General features: G+C 36.7%; 1 protein-coding gene and 1 long non-coding RNA gene across 2 annotated transcripts; one reads left to right on the top strand and one right to left on the bottom strand.

The window, feature by feature from the left end:
• Window positions 383–2,561, bottom strand: LOC107617091. Its single transcript, XR_002359284.1, has 3 exons — window positions 2,372–2,561; window positions 2,129–2,267; window positions 383–585 (listed from the first exon to the last, which is right to left on the bottom strand). It is a non-coding gene; the product is annotated as an uncharacterized LOC107617091 (long non-coding RNA).
• On the top strand, window positions 2,596–16,688 carry LOC110265389. Its single transcript, XM_021108367.1, has 3 exons — window positions 2,596–2,805; window positions 2,851–3,190; window positions 16,319–16,688. The coding sequence occupies exons 1-3, from the start codon at window positions 2,715–2,717 to the stop codon at window positions 16,686–16,688; spliced, it is 801 nt and encodes a 266-aa protein (XP_020964026.1). The 5' UTR covers window positions 2,596–2,714.

Below are 17,700 nucleotides of genomic sequence, written 5' to 3' on the forward strand. Positions count from 1 at the left end.
ATGTTATTAATTGTATATAACTATAATTATAATTTTTTATTAGAATGATTCTAAAAAAATTATAATTTTATTATATATAACTATAGTTTTTTAATTATCATTTTATATTTTTTTATAATTATTTTTAAAACCATTTTAGTATTAAATTATTAATTTTTTAATAACTACCATAGAATCTTTTTTTTAAATTAATAATTTTAAAAAATTTTTATAAAACTATTTTTATGTACACCCTCACTATCAGAAGTCACGCTTCCGGCTGCGCTACTCTGATAGCAAGAAATATTACGACTACTTTACATACTAAATATTAAAATAGGAGCCTGTGACTCAACACCGTATCGCTAATTTCTTTGAAAACTGGAAATAAACACTTTATCTTAAGAAAAATACAAACAGGCATATATTCATATACAAGACTCCTTACATAATAACTCATAATATAATATACATATAAAACATACAATTTCTGTCCCTCTTACAAACTTGTAATAACAAAGACGAGGGAAGAAAATAATCTAATTAACACAACAATATATAAACCAAACTCAGTAGGACTCTTCTTAATGCTTCTTCATTCGGTTCCTGAAAAGTAAAGCTATAGGGGGTGAGAACCTAACCACACGGTCTCACCATGGAGTTTCAAAGTTGTCATAGAAAGATATTTAATAGGAAAACTGTTTTCAAGCTCAGTGATTATCATTGCCTTGTGAATCTTTTAAAAACCAATAGGTAATCGTTCAAAACCTTTTCAAAGAAACAATGTTTAATCTTTCAGAAATCCAAAACCTTTCCTTTCTTATAAGAAAATCTCAATCAGAAATCAACCACGCAATCAAACAACACAATCATTAATTCAGCACAAAAGTTCAATCTCAAATGTAGCACGCCAGGACAAACACAGGCAAGGCAGACAATGAAAGCGCAAGTAGGTAGCAGTTACAGCAAATAGTTCAAGTAGCAGTTACGAACAGTTTAGCAATTAGGCAAACCAAAACAAGTTTAAACTCAAGCAAAGCATACAAATGCATATGATGCATGCCTGTCCTATGGCTGATGAGGCTCATCTGTCGGTTATCCAACCAACCCGACAAGTTTGAATTGTACTTAGACTGTCCCCCGACGTGCATCCCCAAGAGTCTATGCATAGCTTTTTCTCAAATAATCAATATTACTCAATGGGGGGTAACATTCCCGAGAATTTATATAGTGCCCGGTCACACACTTACGTCGTAGGGTCAACAGAGTATCGAGTTTTCAACCTGGTACACGTGGTGGCAAGCCACGGCACTTAATCCAGAGAACCTCGTATCTCAGATATTTCAAATTCATAAGCCATGTGAATAATTCAAAGTTCACACCTCAACATTCTCAACATCATAATCATTCATCAATCCAAATCTCATTTCCAAGTTCATTTCAAAGCCATATTTCAAAGAAAATCCTCATTATCCTCTTTTTCATTCTGTTCGTTAACAATCTCAATTCCAAAACAAAATTCTTTCTTTGATAGACAAATCAATCTTAAAACGTATAATGCTTAAAAACAAATCTTTTTAATTAATTACTTTAAATAAAACTTTCAATTTTATAAAATTTTGGCAGCATCTCCTCTAAAACTCGGACACTGCCACCCTTTTCGGGTCCCATCCAAACATTTCTCAAACCTTTTCTCAACTATTTCCAAATCTCAAACATTTTCCAGAATTGAACCAGTTCCAATGTCAAATTATTTTCAAATCAACCAATTCTAACAATGAAACTCTTTTTAAAATCGAATCAGCTCAAATATTAAATCATTCATAAAATTAAACCAACTCACAATCAAACCGCTCCCAGAATCAATTTATTTTCATATCTCAAATTATTTCTAAAATCGTTTCATTTATATTACTAAGTAAACTCTAAAACCAAGAAAATCCACCTTTCTTAATAATCAAGTAAATGACATTCCAAACCGGTTTTTATCCACAACCACACACCACTCACGCAATCAAGCACCCAATAATTCAGTCCAACAAACCATCACATCCATAAGACAAATATAATCACAGAAGTAAATCTCTTTGCATCAATATCTATTTATCACAACTCTGTAATATAAAATAGATTTTAAGAAAACTCCTACCTCGATTTAGTCAAAGCTCAGTAGTTAGACTCATCAATTCCTCTTTTGTTTATTTTCAATTTTACAACAGCGGCAGCAACCTTGTTTATTTTCAGACAATATCAACAGCGGCATCAAGAATCGCGGCAACAACACTTTTCTGACATAAATTGGAATTTAAAGGGAAATTGATATTGAGCGGAATAGAACGAAATTAGTAATGGAACATTTACGATAAATTGAAATAGAATCAAATAACCTCACCACGAGAAACAAAGCAGCAGTGACCCTCTGAACCGATCAGGCGGCAGCTCCGGCACTCCCCGAAGCTCCGGTGGTTCAATAACAACCTTAATTTCGACGCACAAATATCGGAACCCAAACCTACGGTACCAGCATCTCAGAATCTCCAACAGATTGCAACAGAACATTGATTTCAAGAAGTTTCAGAAACAAAGTGCTTACCAAGAAGACAGGAGTTTCGGCGGCAGTTTCCAACATACACAGGCTTCAAAGGCGGTTTTCGGTGGTAGTGGCGGCGGGTTTCGAGCAACAGAAGCTCGGTCACGGCGGCTCAGCCCCAGAAGTAGCAGTGACGGAGCACGCAATGGCAGCAGTGGCTTCGCGCTGCACGGCGGCGCCTCCCTGTTTCCTCCACCGTGAGATCTCTTTCGCTCTCTGCTCCAAAGACGGCGACAATCTGCGAAGGGTAAGACGTCGGCGAGGTCTTCATGGCGGCGACACAACTGGGTGGCGGCTGGGCTTGTTGGCAACGGCGACTCCACACGCGATGAAGACAGCAACGGTGGCGCGACGGTTGTGCCTCCTTCTCGCCTGGTCCTCCTCGGCGCTGGCGCAAACGGCGACACGACGCGACGGCGATCCTGAGCGGCATGGTGGCTCCCTCACGACACTTTCCTTCTCTCTCAGATCTCCTCCCTCCTCTGTCAGCAGCGGCGACGACGGTGGCAGTGACACCGACCGCGCCGCCTCACTCTTCTCCCCCCCTCCTTGCTTCCTCGTTCTCCCTTTTCTCTATTTCCGTTTTCCCCTTTTTTTTTCCTTTCTTCCCCCTCTCCGTTTGTTTCCCTTTCCCCTTTTTTTTGTTTTCTTTTGTTTTTCTTGAAGGCTGAGGCATAAGGGGTGAGGGGGTGGCGGTGATAAATTAGGGTTAGGATAGGATGGTTTAGATAATTTTAATAAAATTAGGGGTATAGAGTGTTAATTAAAAACCTAATTTAATCTATTAAAATTATTTTGGAGATATCATTTGATTATTAATTTACTAATTGACTTTTAATCGAATAGTTTAATTTAAAATTAAAGATAATATAATTTTCTTTGTTTATCAAATTAAAGTATTAAATTCTAGAATTTCTATTATTTAACTAAATTGTATAAAATTCTTATTCTTTTATAAATGTTAAGTTGTATAATTTAAATATAGAAAATTATTCAATAACTTTAAAATTAAGTAAAATTTTTAATTTAATTGTCAAAACTTTATTTAATTACTTTTAATAAAATAATTTCTAAAAATAAAGTCTTTAATGAATAAATAAATTGAAATTAACTCATAATAATATTTTTTCAATTAAGTAAAATTTCTATTTAATTATCAAAACCTGATTTAATTAGCTTTAATAAAATAATTTCTGAAAATAAAATTTCTAATAAATAAATGAATTGAAATTAATTCATAATAAGATTTATTTGAAAATTCTGGTCTTACATCCTACCACCTTATAAAAATTTTTGTCCTAAAAAATTGATACAAAATAAAAGATATTTCATATTACTTCACTCTTGAACTTATTTAAAGAAAAGGCAAAAAGTCTTTAATATATATATATATATATACACACACACATATAGTTTCAAATACCAGGATTTTCATATGGCATAAAAATATAAAGGGTACAAGTATGATGTGAAATAAGGTTACAAGATAGGCTTGATGCACAAAATAATATGTTTCAAACGTGTGATGGTAAAGCAAAGCGGCAGAAGGTTATAAAACAAGTTGGGGTTAAAACAATATGCTTAACGTCCGTATACTAATCTCATACCAACTTCAGAGATTCAATTATTCAAACTTCAACATAACTTATCTCCACCATTCTTAACCGTACTTCATTGAGCAACCCATCCAAAGGTTCTCGACTTTGTTAAATACTTTGCAAACCTTAATGGTCACAACCCAACATTAACAAAATTCTTTCACATGAAATAAGATTCCACAACTCCCTGCAACATCGTATATTTACAAAGTTTCACCTTTTGCGTTCACCAAATGTGTCCTAAAGAGCTAATATGCCGTTTATTAAGTCTAACAATCGCACAAGATACCAAAACTAATTTCGGGTATACTCAGAAAGATAATAGACCATAGAAAAGAAAGAAAAAGTGACAAGGACCTCGTTTGTGAAAATTTGAAAGAATAAATGCGATTGCAGGTAAACAAGGATACTCAAGCAACGAAGTTTGCTAGAAAAAAATCAATTGACAACTTCAAGGATAACCTTTGGATCAAAGAAATTCAATAGGATCAATAAGAAGGAAATCAGCGCATTAGTTTGAAACATATCCAAGCTGAGTCAAAGAAGTATGAGATTTCATAGAAAAGGAATGATTAAAAACTATGGTGACGCATTACTGCGAAACAACTTCAAATGATCACAGGGGTTTCATAGTTCATGGAGAAATGTGGAATCAATAGCCATGTTGCGAAAGTTTTAACATAGTCAGAAGTGTAAACAGATCAAGGTATGCGTAAGGTACAAATGGCGAAGCAAAGAAATTTAAATTACATTTTAAGAAAAGAGAAGGAGGAACGACACATCAAATTGAACAGCACAATTTAGAACACTTAAGCAAATACCACATAATAAAAAGGGGTACTTTACATTTTCAAAGATTTAAGGGTCGGCATCATACCCAAAACAGTTCCAATGTTATGTCAAAGAGTACAAGGCTTTATAAAGAGAAATATAATGGCAAGGATAGACGTTCTTAAAAATTCAGATAGCAATTTATAAATAAGAGGCGGACATATTGGTGCACGAAATTGTGATCATCAACAATGGCGCTAAAGGACTTGGAGCTCCCAAACATGAATCACACTTTGTCACAATTCCACACAACTAACCAGCAAGTGCACTGGGTCATCCAAGTAATAAACCTTACGTGAGTAAGGGTCGATCCCACGGAGACTGTCGGCTTCAAGCAAGCTATGGTCACCTTGTAAATCTCAGCCAGGTGAATTCAGATAGTGATGGAGAATTGATAATTAAAAGATAAATAAAACATAAAATAAAGATAGAGATACTTATGTAATTCTTTGGTTGGAATTCCAGATAAGCGTATGAAGATGCTTTGTTCCTCCTGAACCTCTGCTTTCCTATTTCCTTCTTCCAATCATTCATACTCCTTTCCATGGAAAGCTTTATGTTGGGCATCACCGTTGTCAATGGTGATGTGTGTCACATAATCATCACATTCATCATGTTCTTGGGTGCAATTGAATATCTTGGAGAAGAAACAGACTTGAGTTGAATAGAAAAACGATAGTACTTGTATTAATTCATGAAGAACAGCAGAGCTCCACACCTTAATCTATGATATGTAGAAACTCCACCGTTGAGAATACATAAGAACAAGGTCTAGGCATGGCCGAATGGCCAGCCTTCAAACGTGTCTAAGATAGCCTAAGACTTATCAAAGATGAAAATACAATAGTATAAGGTCCTATTTATAGAGAACTAATAGCCTAGGGTTTACAGAAATCAGTAATTATTGTAGAAATCTTCTTTCGGGCCCACTTGGTGTGTGCTTGGGCTGAGCATTGAAGCTTCCATGTGTAGAGACTTTTCTTGGAGTTAAACGCCAGCTTTTGTGCCAGTTCCAGCGTTAAACGCCAGAATTCTTGAGCTGACTTGGAACGCCTGTTTGGGCCATCAAATCTTGGGCAAAGTATGGACTATTATATATTGCTGGAAATCCCAGGATGTCTACTTTTCAATGCAATTAAGAGCGCGCTAATTGGGCTTCTGTAGCTCTAAAAAATCCACTTCGAATGTAGGGAGGTCAGAATCTAACAGCATCTGCAGTCCTTTTTCAGCCTCTGAATTAGATTTTTGCTCAGATCCCTCAATTTCAGCCAGAAAATACCTGAAATTACAGAAAAATACACAAACTCATAGTAAAGTCTAGAAATGTGATTTTTAAATAAAAACTAATAAAAATATAATAAAAACTAATTAAAATATACTAAAAATGTCAACAAGCGTATAAATTATCCGCTCATCACAACACCAAACTTAAATTGTTGCTTGTCCCCAAGCAACTGAAAATCAAATAGGATAAAAAGAAGAGAATATACAATGAATTCCAAAAACATCTATGAAGATCAGTATTAATTAGATGAGCGGGGCTTTTAGCTTTTTGCTTCTGAACAGTTTTGGCATCTCACTTTATCCTTTGAAGTTCAGAATGATTGGCTTCTATAGGAACTCAGAATCCAAATAGTATTATTGATTCTCCTAGTTAAGTATGTTGATTCTTGAACACAGCTACTTTATGAGTCTTAGCCGTGACCCTAAGCATTTTGTTTTCCAGTATTACCACCGGATACATAAATGCCACAGACACATAACTGGGTGAACCTTTTCAGATTGTGACTCAGCTTTGCTAGAGTCCCCAATTAGAGGTGTCCAGAGCTCTTAAGCACACTCTTTTTGCTTTTGGACCACGACTTTAACCGCTCAGTCTCAAGTTTTTACTTGGCACCTTCACGCCACAAGCACATGGTTAGGGACAACTTGGTTTAGCCGCTTAGGCCAGGATTTTATTCCTGTGGGCCCTCCTATCCATTGATGCTCAAAGCCTTGGATCCTTTTTATCACCTTTGCCTTTTGGTTTAAAGGGGTATTGGCTTTTTCTGCTTCCTTTTCTTTTTCTTCTCTTTTTCTTTTCTCTCTCTTTTTTTTTTGCCTCTTCTTTTTTTTTTCTACAAGCTTTTCACTGCTTTTTCTTGCTTCAAGAATCAATTTTATGATTTTTCAGATCATCAGATAACATTTCTCCTTTTCCCATCATTCTTTCAAGAGCCAACAATTTTAACATTCATAAACAATCAATTAAAAAATATGCACTGTTCAAGCATTCATTCAGAAAAACAATAGTATTGCCACCATATCAAAATAATTAAACTGTTTTAAAATTTGAAATTCATGCACTTCTTTTTCTTTTTCAATTAAAAACATTTTTCATTTAAGAAAGGTGATGGATTCATTTTCATAGCTTTAAGGCATAGACACTTAGACACTAGTGATCATGTAATAAAGACACAAACATAAATAAACATAAAGCACAAAAATTCGAAAAACAGAAAATAAAGAACAAGGAAATTAAAGAATGGGTCCACCTTAGTGATGGCGGCTTGTTCTTCCTCTTGAAGATCTTATGGAGTGCTTGAGCTCCTCAATGTCTCTTCCTTGCCTTTGTTGCTCCTCTCTCATGGTTCTTTGGTCTTCTCTAATTTCATGGAGGAAGATGGAATGCTCTTGGTGCTCCACCCTTGTCCCATGTTGGAACTTAATTCTCCTAGGGAGGTGTTGATTTGCTCCCAATAGTTTTTGTGGAGGAAAATGCATCCCTTGAGGCATCTCAGGGATTTCATGATGAGGAGTTTCCTCATGCTCTTGTCCATGAGTAGGATCTCTTGTTTGCTCCATCTTTTTTTTAGTGATGGGCTTGTCTTCATCAATGAGGATGTCTTCCTCTATGTCAATTTCAGCTGAATTGCAGAGGTGACAAATGAGATGAGGAAAGGCTAACCTTGCCACAGTAGAGGACTTGTCCGCCACCTTGTAGAGTTCTTGGGATATAACCTCATGAACTTCTACTTCCTCTCTAATCATGATGCTATGAATCATGATAGCCCGGTCTATAGTAACTTCAGATCGGTTACTAGTAGGAATGATTGAACGTTGGATGAACTCCAACCATCCCCTAGCCACGGGCTTGAGGTCATGCCTTCTTAGTTGAACCAGCTTCCCTCTTGAATCTCTCTTTCATTGAGCGCCCTCTTCACAGATGTCCATGAGGACTTGGTCCAACCTTTGATCAAAGTTGACCCTTCTAGTGTATGGGTGTGCATCTCCTTGCATCATGGGCAAGTTGAATGCCATCCTTATATTTTTCGGACTAAAATCTAAGTATTTTCCTCGGACCATTGTAAGCCAATTCTTGGGATCATGGTTCTTGGTGATCCATGCGTTGGCATAGAACTCTTGAACCATTAAGATTTCGACTTGTTGAATGGGGTTGGTGAGAACTTCCCAACCTCTTCTTCGGATCTCATGTCGGATCTCCGGATATTCGCCCTTTTTGAGCTTAAAAGGGACCTCAGGGATTACCTTCTTCTTGGCCACAACTTCATAGAAGTGGTCTTGATGCACCCTTGAGAGGAATCTTTCCATCTCCCATGACTTAGAAGTGGAAGCTTTTGCCTTCCCTTTTCTCTTTCTAGAGGTTTCTCCGGCCTTTGGTGCCATTAATGGTTATGAAAAAACAAAAAAGCTTTAGCTTTTACCACACCAAACTTAGAAGGTTGCTCGTCCTCGAGCAAAAGAAGAAAGAAGAGAGTAGAAGAAGAAGAAATAAAGGAGATGGAGGGGGCTTTGTGTTTCAGCCAAGGGGGAGAAGTAGTGTGTATGTTGTGTGAAAATGAAGGAGTGAAGATGGGTTTATATAGTAGTGGAGAGGGGGGTATGGTTCAGCCATTATGGGTGAGTTTGGGTGGGAAAGTGGTTTGAATTTGAATGGTGAGGTAGGTGGGGTTTTATGAAGGATGGATGTGAGTGGTGAAGAGAATGATGGGATTTGATAGGTAAGGGGTGTTTGGGGAAGAGGTATTGAGGTGATTGGTGAATGGGTAAAGAAGAGAGAGAGAGGTGGGATAGGTGGGGATCCTGTGGAATCCACAGATCCTGAGGTGCCAAGGATTTCTCATCCCTGCACCATGTGGCGTGCAAAACGCCCCTTGCTGCCAATCCTGGCGTTAAACGGCAGGCTGCTGCCCATTTCTGGCGTTTAACGCCAGCTTCTTGCCCATTCCTGGCGTTAAACGCCAGTCTGGTGCTCATTTCTGGCGTTAAACGCCCAGAATGGTGCCAGACTGGGCGTTTAACGCCCATTCTGCTACCCTTACTGGCGTTTAAACGCCAGTAAGTTTCTCCTCCAGGGTGTTCTATTTTTCATTCTGTTTTTCCTTCTGTTTCTGCTTTTTCAATTGTTTTTGTGACTTCACATGATCATCAACCTACAAAAAACATAAAATAACAAAAGAAAATAGAAATTTAACATAAATAATTAAAGATTGGGTTGCCTCCCAACAAGCGCTTCTTTAATGTCAATAGCTTGACAATGGGCTCTCATGGAGCCTCACAGATGTTCAGAGCAATGTTGGAACCTCCCAACACCAAACTTAGAGTTTGGCTGTGGGGGCTCTGTTTGACTCTGTATTGAGAGAAGCTCTTCATGCTTCCTTTCCATGGTGACAGAGGGATATCCTTGAGCTTTAAACACAAGGGAGTCTCCATTCACTTGAATGATAAATTCTCCTTTGTCAACATCAATCACAGCTTTTGTTGTGGCTAGGAAGGGTCTGCCAAGGATGATGGATTCATCCATACACTTCCCAATCTCTAGGACTATGAAATCACCAGGGATGTAATGGCCTTCAACTTTTACCAAGACATCCTCTACAAGTCCATAAGACTGTTTCTTTGAATTGTCTGCCATTTCCAGTGAGATTCTTGCAGCTTGTACCTCAATGATCCCTAGCTTCTCCATTACAGAGAGAGGCATAAGGTTTATGCTTGACCCTAGGTCACACAGAGCCTTCTCAAAGGTCATGGTGCCTATGGTACAAGGTATTGAGAACTTTCCAGGATCTTGTCTCTTCAGAGGTAATCTCTGCCTAGTCAAGTCATCCAGTTCTTTGATGAGAAATGGAGGTTCATCCTCCCAAGTCTCATTACCAAACAACCTGGCATTTAGCTTCATGATTGCTCCAAGGTACTTAGCAAATTGCTCTTCAGTAACATCTTCATCCTCTTCAGAGGAAGAATACTCATCAGAGCTCATGAATGGCAAAAGTAGATTCAATGGAATCTCTATGGTCTCTGTGTGAGCCTCAGATTCCCATGGTTCCTCATCAAGGAACTCCATGGAGGCCAGTGGACTTCCATTGAGGTCTTCCTCAGTGGAGATCACTGCCTCTTTCTCCTCTCCAGGTTTGGCCGTGTGGGTTGTGGTTATGGCCTTGCACTCTCTTTTTGGATTCTCTTCTGTATTGCTTGGGAGAGTACTAGGAGGGAGTTCAGTAATTTTCTTACTCAGCTGACCCACTTGTGCCTCCAAATTTCTAATGGAGGACCTTGTTTCAGTCATGAAACTTTGAGTAGTTTTGATTAGATCAGAGACAATGGTTGCTAAGTCAGAGTAGCTTTGCTTAGAATTCTCTGTCTGTTGCTGAGAGGATGATGGAAAAGGCTTGCTATTGCTAAACCTATTTCTTCCACCATTATTATTATTATTGAAACCTTGTTGATGTCTCTGTTGATCCTTCCATGAGAGATTTGGATGATTTCTCCATGAAGGATTATAGGTGTTTCCATAGGGTTCTCCTATGTAATTCACCTTTTCCATTGCTGGGTTCTCAGGATCATAAGCTTCTTCTTCAGAGGAAGCTTCCTTAGTACTGCCTGTTGCTGCTTGCATTCCAGACAGACTCTGAGAAATCATATTGACTTGTTGGGTCAATATTTTATTCTGAGCCAATATGGCATTCAGAGTATCAATCTCAAGAACTCCCTTCTTCTGAGTTGTCCCATTATTCACAGGATTCCTTTCAGAAGTGTACATGAATTGGTTATTTGCAACCATTTCAATGAGTTCCTAAGCTTCTGCAAGCGTCTTCTTCAGATGAAGAGATCCTCCAGTAGAGCTATCCAATGACATCTTGGATAGTTCAGACAGACCATCATAGAAAATACCTATGATGCTCCATTCAGAAAGCATGTTAGAAGGACACCTTCTGATCAATTGCTTGTATCTTTCCCAAGCTTCATAGAGAGATTCACCTTCCTTCTATCTGAAGGTTTGGACTTTCACTCTAAGTTTGCTCAATTTTTGAGGTGGAAAGAACATTTTCAAGAAGGCATTAACTAGCTTATCCCAAGAGTTCAGGCTTTCTTTAGGTTGTGAATCCAACCATGTCCTAGCTCTGTCTCTTACAGCAAAAGGGAAGAGCATAAGTCTGTAGACTTCAGGGTCAACCCCATTGGTCTTGACAGTGTCACAGATTTGCAAGAATTCAGCTAAGAACTGATGAGGATCTTCCAATGGAAGTCCATGAAACTTTTAATTCTGTTGCATTAGAGAAACTAATTGAGGCTTAAGCTCAAAGTTATTTACTCCAATGGCAGGAATTGAGATGCTTCTCCCATAGAAGTCGGGAGTAGGTGCAGTAAAGTCACCAAGCACCTTCCTTGCATTGTTGGCATTGTTGTTTCGGCTGCCATGGTTTCTTCTTCCTTGAAAAGCTCTGTTAGATCCTCTAGAGAGAATTGTGCTTTAGCTTCTCTTATCTTTCTCTTCAAGGTCCTCTCAGGTTCAGGATAAGCTTGAACAAGTATGCCTTTATCTTTGTTCCTGCTCACATGAAAGAGAAGAGAACAAGAAAGTAGGGAATCCTCTATGTCACAGTATAGAGATTTCTTGAGGTGTCAGAGGAAAAGAAGAATAGAAGGAGAAGGTAGATATAAGAGAATTTGAACTTATCAAAAAGGATAGAGTTCAAATTGCACCTTGAGGAGGAGTGTTAGTCCCTTAAATAGAAGGATGTGAGAAGAGGGAAAGAATTTTCGAAAATAAATTAAAAATATTTTGAAATAATTAAAAGAAATTTTGAAAATTTGATTGAGATTTTCGAAAATTAAGATTAGGAAAGAAATTAAGTGATTTTTGAAAAGATTTTGAAATTAGAAATTAAAAAGATATGATTGAGAATTAATTTTGAAAAAGATGTGATTGAGAAGATATGATTGAAAATCAATTTTAAAAAAAAAGAAAGTTTTAAAATTAAAGTTGATTACTTGACTAACAAGAAATTAAAAGATATGATTCTTAAAATTTAAAATTTGATCCTTTTTTAATAGGCAAGTAACAACTTGAAAATTTTGAAGTAAATCATTAATTATAGCAAGGATTTTCGAAAATAGTAATAAATAAAAAAATGGAAAGAAATTGATTTTGAAGAGATATGATTGAAAATATATGATTTAAAAAAGATGTGATTTTGAAAAATTATGAAAATTTGAAAAAAATTTGGATCAAAAACAAAATCTTCCCTCTAGTGTCATCCTGGCGTTAAACGCTCAGAATGGCATCCATTCTGGCGTTTAACGCCCAAAATCCTACCTTTTTGGGCGTTAAACGCCCAACCAAGTACCCTGGCTGGCGTTTAAACGCCAGTTTTCCTTCTTCACTAGGCGTTTTGAACGCCTAGCTTTTTCTGTTTAATTCCTCTGTTGAATGTTCTGAATCTTCAATTCTCTGTATTATTGACTTGAAAAGACACAATTTTGAAAATATTTTTGAATTTTTAATGATGAGAAACAATAAAAATGCAACTAAGATCAAATAAATAATGCATGCAAGACACCAAACTTAATATTTTTTGATTTTATGATTTTATAAATTTTTTTTTGTGATTTTCGAAACTTATATGGAAAAGAAAATAAAGAGATTCAAAACTTTTAATAAGAATTCCAGGAATCANNNNTACATTCAGCAGCTAAATTGATGAGAATCAATCAGCTTTTGTGATGATAAGAACATCACCTTGAAACTCTAGAATTCATTCTTAAAAATTCTAAAAAATAAAAAGAAAAGTAACTAATCTAAGCAACAAGATAAACCGTCAGTTGTCCAAACTCGAACAATTCCCGGCAACGGTGCCAAAAACTTGGTGCACGAAATTGTGATCATCAACAATGGCGCCAAAGGACTTGGAGCTCTCAAACATGAATCACACTTTGTCACAATTCCGTACAACTAACCAGCAAGTGCACTGGGTCGTCCAAGTAATAAACCTTACGTGAGTAAGGGTCGATCCCACGGAGACTGTCGGCTTGAAGCAAGCTATGGTCACCTTGTAAATCTCAGTCAGGCGAATTCAGATAGTGATGGAGAATTGATAATTAAAAGATAAATAAAACATAAAATAAAGATAGAGATACTTATGTAATTCTTTAGTTGGAATTTCAGATAAGCGTATGAAGATGCTTTGTTCCTCCTGAACCTCTGCTTTCCTATTGCCTTCTTCCAATCATTCATACTCCTTTCCATGGCAAGCTTTATGTTGGGCATCACCGTTGTCAATGGCTACTTCCCGTCCTCTCAGTGAAAACGTTCCAAATGCGTTGTCACCGCACGGCTAATCATCTGTCGGTTCTCGATCATGTTGGAATAGGATCCATTGATCCTTTTTTGTCTGTCACACGCCCAACAATCGCGAGTTTGAAGCTCGTCACAGTAATCCCTTCCCAGATCCTACTCAGAATACCACAGACAAGGTTTAGACGTTTCGGATCTCAGGAATGGCCACCAATAATTCTAGACTATACCACGAAAGTTCCAATCTTAGATTAGAAACCCAAGAGATACACATTCAAGCTTGTTTGCATGTAGAACGGAAGTGGTTGTCAGTCACGCGTTCATAGGTGAGAATGGTGATGAGTGTCACATAATCATCACATTCATCATGTTCTTGGATGCGAATGAATATCTTGGAGAAGAAATAGAGTTGAGTTAAATAGAAAAACAATAGTACTTGTATTAATTCATGAAGAACAGCAGAGCTCCACACCTTAATCTATGGTGTGTAGAAACTCCACCGTTGAAAATACATAAGAACAAAAGGTCTAGGCATGGCCGAATGGCCAGCCTCCCAAAGAGGGTTCAATCATCAAAACATGATTCAAAGATACAAAATACAGTAGCAAAATGTCCTATTTATAGAGAACTAGTAGCCTAGGGTTTACAGAAATCAGTAATTAATGCAGAAATCTTCTTCTGGGCCCACTTGGTGTGTGCTTGGGCTGAGCATTGAAACTTCCATGTGTAGAGACTTTTCCTGGAGTTAAACGCCAGCTTTTGTGCCGGTTTGGGCGTTTAACTCCAGCTTTTGTGCCAGTTCCGGTGTTAAACGCTAGAATTCTTGAGCTGACTTGGAACGCCTGTTTGGGCCATCAAATCTTGGGTAAAGTATAGACTATTATATATTGTTGGAAAGCCCAAAATGTCTACTTTCTAACGCAATTGAGAGCGTGCTAATTGGGCTTCTATAGCTCCAAAAAATCTACTTCGAATGCAGGGAGGTCAGAATCCAACAGCATCTGCAGCCCTTTTTCAGCCTCTAAATCAAATTTTTGCTCAGGTCCCTCAATTTCAGCCAGAAAATACCTGAAATCACAGAAAAATACACAAACTCATAGTAAAGTTCAGGAATGTGATTTTTAAATAAAAACTAATAAAAATATAATAAAAACTAATTAAAATATACTAAAAACAATGCCAAAAAGCGTATAAATTATCCGCTCATCAGCTCCCATTATAGTATTAAATATGTTTAGCGTCGTCGTAACATCCAAGCTATCAGAGTAGCGCAGCCAAAAGCGTGACGTTCTGATAGTGAGGGTGTTACATAGTTGACAATGATGATGAAGAAAAAGAAGAGAAGAGTTTTGAATTGTAGAGAACTTATTAGAAAAATAGCACCAAAAGTTTTTATGTGTGACACAGGAAATTTCTAAATTTTAACACAAAAATTTGTTAACCGTGACATACAAAATTTCTTAACTAAGTAGAAGTTTTCGAAAACAAAAATAGCATCAAAATTTTTTAACCTTTACGCAAGAAATTTCTTAACCATGACACATAAAATTTCTTGTGTGATTCACCAAAATATTTTGTATCGTTTTCATCTAAATAATGTACTTTTCTTATCATTGAACTTATTCTTTGTTTGATTTTTTCTTTTTTCTTTTCATGATTTCAGTCTTCTTAACAAGGTGAAAAAAAAATTATGAGTAGCTAACATAAGAAGGAGAAAAAGAAGAGGAAAAAGAAGAAGATGATAACAATGATATAAAAAAGAGAAAGAGAGAAGTTTTGAATTGTACATAATTTATTAGAAATATAGTACCGAAACTTATTAAATGCGACACAGAAAAATTTTTTTAATTTTGACAAAGAAATTTTTTAATTGTAACACAGAAATTGTGTGATATTGAACTAAGAAAAAAATATGACAATGATGATGATGATGGAAAAAATGACATGGTAAATTGGTGATGATGATAATGAAAGAGGAGGAGAAAAATGAAGGATGAAAAGAAATTAAACGAAAAAATAATAGAAGGGTGAGGAGGTGGAGAAAGAAGAGATGAAGATAATTATAATGGTAGATGATGAGGAGGAGGAGGAGGAGGAGGAAGAGGAGGAGGAGGAGGAGGAAAGAGAAGGTACGAATATATTAAAGAAGCGCACGTACGTAAATTTGTCTTTGTTAGACTTAGGTCCCGTTTGGATAGAATCATAAGTTACTTTTTTTAACTTTTAACTTATGAAAATGTATAGTATTAATGTATGGTACGATTTTCAAAATCAAATTGCAACTTTTTAAAAAGTTATTTTAGTGCTTATAGAGAAATTAAAAAAAAATTACTTCTCTCATAATAAAAAACTTTTTATCACTCTTCTCTTAAAATAAACACTTTTAGAACTAAAAAATCAGACACAAAATAACTTATTTATAAATTATTTTTAATACAAACATTTATTGTTTAAGCTATTTTTTCAAAAGGAGCTTAATTAAGCTATTTACACAAATTAAGCCTTAGTTAAAAAAATTTAGTTGTCTAGTATTTTTATTTTCTAAAAGGAAAAATGGCACCTACAATAAATGAAAAATTGAATTTACATTAATGCAACTCAAAGATCTAAGGATATGATCATTAATTAAGAGTATTTTATAGGAAAATATATAAATTTTAAATTTTTAATGTATTTGTTATATATTTATTAAAAAATAAAAAGTTTTTACTGATAAAAAATATTAATATGTCTTCTGCCGAGGAGGACCGCGCGAGAAGGAGGCACAACCGTCGCGCCACTGTCGCTGTCTTCATCGCGTGTGGAGTCGCCATTGCCAACAAGCCCAGCCGCCGCCCTGTTGTGTCGCCGCCATGAAGACCTCGCCGACGTCTTCCCCTTCGCAGATTGTCGCCGTCTTTGGAGCAAAGAGCGAAAGGGATCTCACGGTGGAGGAAACAGGGAGGCGCCGCTGTGCAGCGCGAAGCCACTACTGCCGTTGCGCACTCCGTCACCGCTACTGCTGGGGCTGAGCCGCCGTGACCGAGCTTCTGCCGCCCGAAACCTGCCGCCACTGCCACTGGAAACCGCCTTTGAAGCCTGTGTATGTTGGAAACTGGTTTCATTTTATGAATGATTTAATATTTGAGCTGATTCGATTTTAAAAAGAGTTTAATTGTTAGAATTGGTTGATTTGAAAATAATTTGACATTGGAACTGGTTCAATTCTGGAAAATATTTGAGATTTAGAAATGGTTGAGAAAAGGTTTGAGAAATGTTTGGATGGGACCCGAAAAAGGTGGCAGTGTCCGAGTTTTAGAGGAGATGCTGCCGAAATTTTATAAAATTGAAATTTTTATTTAAAGTAATTAATTAAAAAGATTTTTTTAAGCATTATATGTTTTAAGATTGATTTGTCTATCAAAGAAAGAATTTTGTTTTGGAATTGAGATTGTTAACGAACAGAATGAAAAAGAGGATGATGAGGATTTTCTTTGAAATATGGCTTTGAAATGAACTTGGAAATGAGATTTGGATTGATGAATGATTATGATGTTGAGAATGTTGAGGTGTGAACTTTGAATTATTCACATGGCTTATGAATTTGAAATATCTGAGATACGAGGTTCCCTGGATTAAGTGCCGTGGCTTGCCACCACATGTACCAGGTTGAAAACTCAATACTTTGTTGACCCTACGACATAAGTGTGTGACCGGGCACTATATAAATTCCCAGGAATGTTACCCCCATTGATTAATATTGATTATTTGAGAAAAAGCTATGCATAGACTCTTGGGGATGCACGTCGGGGGACAGTCTAAGTACAATTCAGACTTGTCGCGTTGGCTGGATAACCGATAGATGAGCCTCATCAGCCATAGGACAGGAATGCATCATATGCATTTGTATGCTTTGCTTGAGTTTGAACTTGTTTTGGTTTGCCTAATTGCTAAACTGTTTGTAACTGCTACTTGAACTATTTGTTGTAACTGCTGCCTACTTGCGCTTTCATTGTCTGCCTTGCCTGTGTTTGTCCTGGCGTGCTACATTTGAGATTGAACTTTGGTGTTGAATTAATGATTGTGTTGTTTGATTGCGTGGTTGGTTTCTTATTGAGATTTTCTTATAAGAAAGGAAATGTTTCGGA

The sequence above is a fragment of the Arachis ipaensis genome, chromosome B01 (assembly GCF_000816755.2).
Source record: "Arachis ipaensis cultivar K30076 chromosome B01, Araip1.1, whole genome shotgun sequence".
NCBI classification, from domain to species: Eukaryota; Viridiplantae; Streptophyta; class Magnoliopsida; order Fabales; family Fabaceae; genus Arachis; species Arachis ipaensis.

Excerpts from the sequence above, each read along its gene's own strand:
- LOC110265389 (XM_021108367.1), top strand. The coding sequence starts at position 2,715 with ATGGCAGCAGTGGCTTCGCGCTGCACGGCGGCGCCTCCCTGTTTCCTC. Across the intron at positions 2,806-2,850 it reads CTGCTCCAAAGACGGCGACA|CAACTGGGTGGCGGCTGGGC; the intron begins ATCTGCGAAGGG and ends ATGGCGGCGACA. Across the intron at positions 3,191-16,318 it reads TTTCTTCCCCCTCTCCGTTT|GACCGCGCGAGAAGGAGGCA; the intron begins GTTTCCCTTTCC and ends TCTGCCGAGGAG.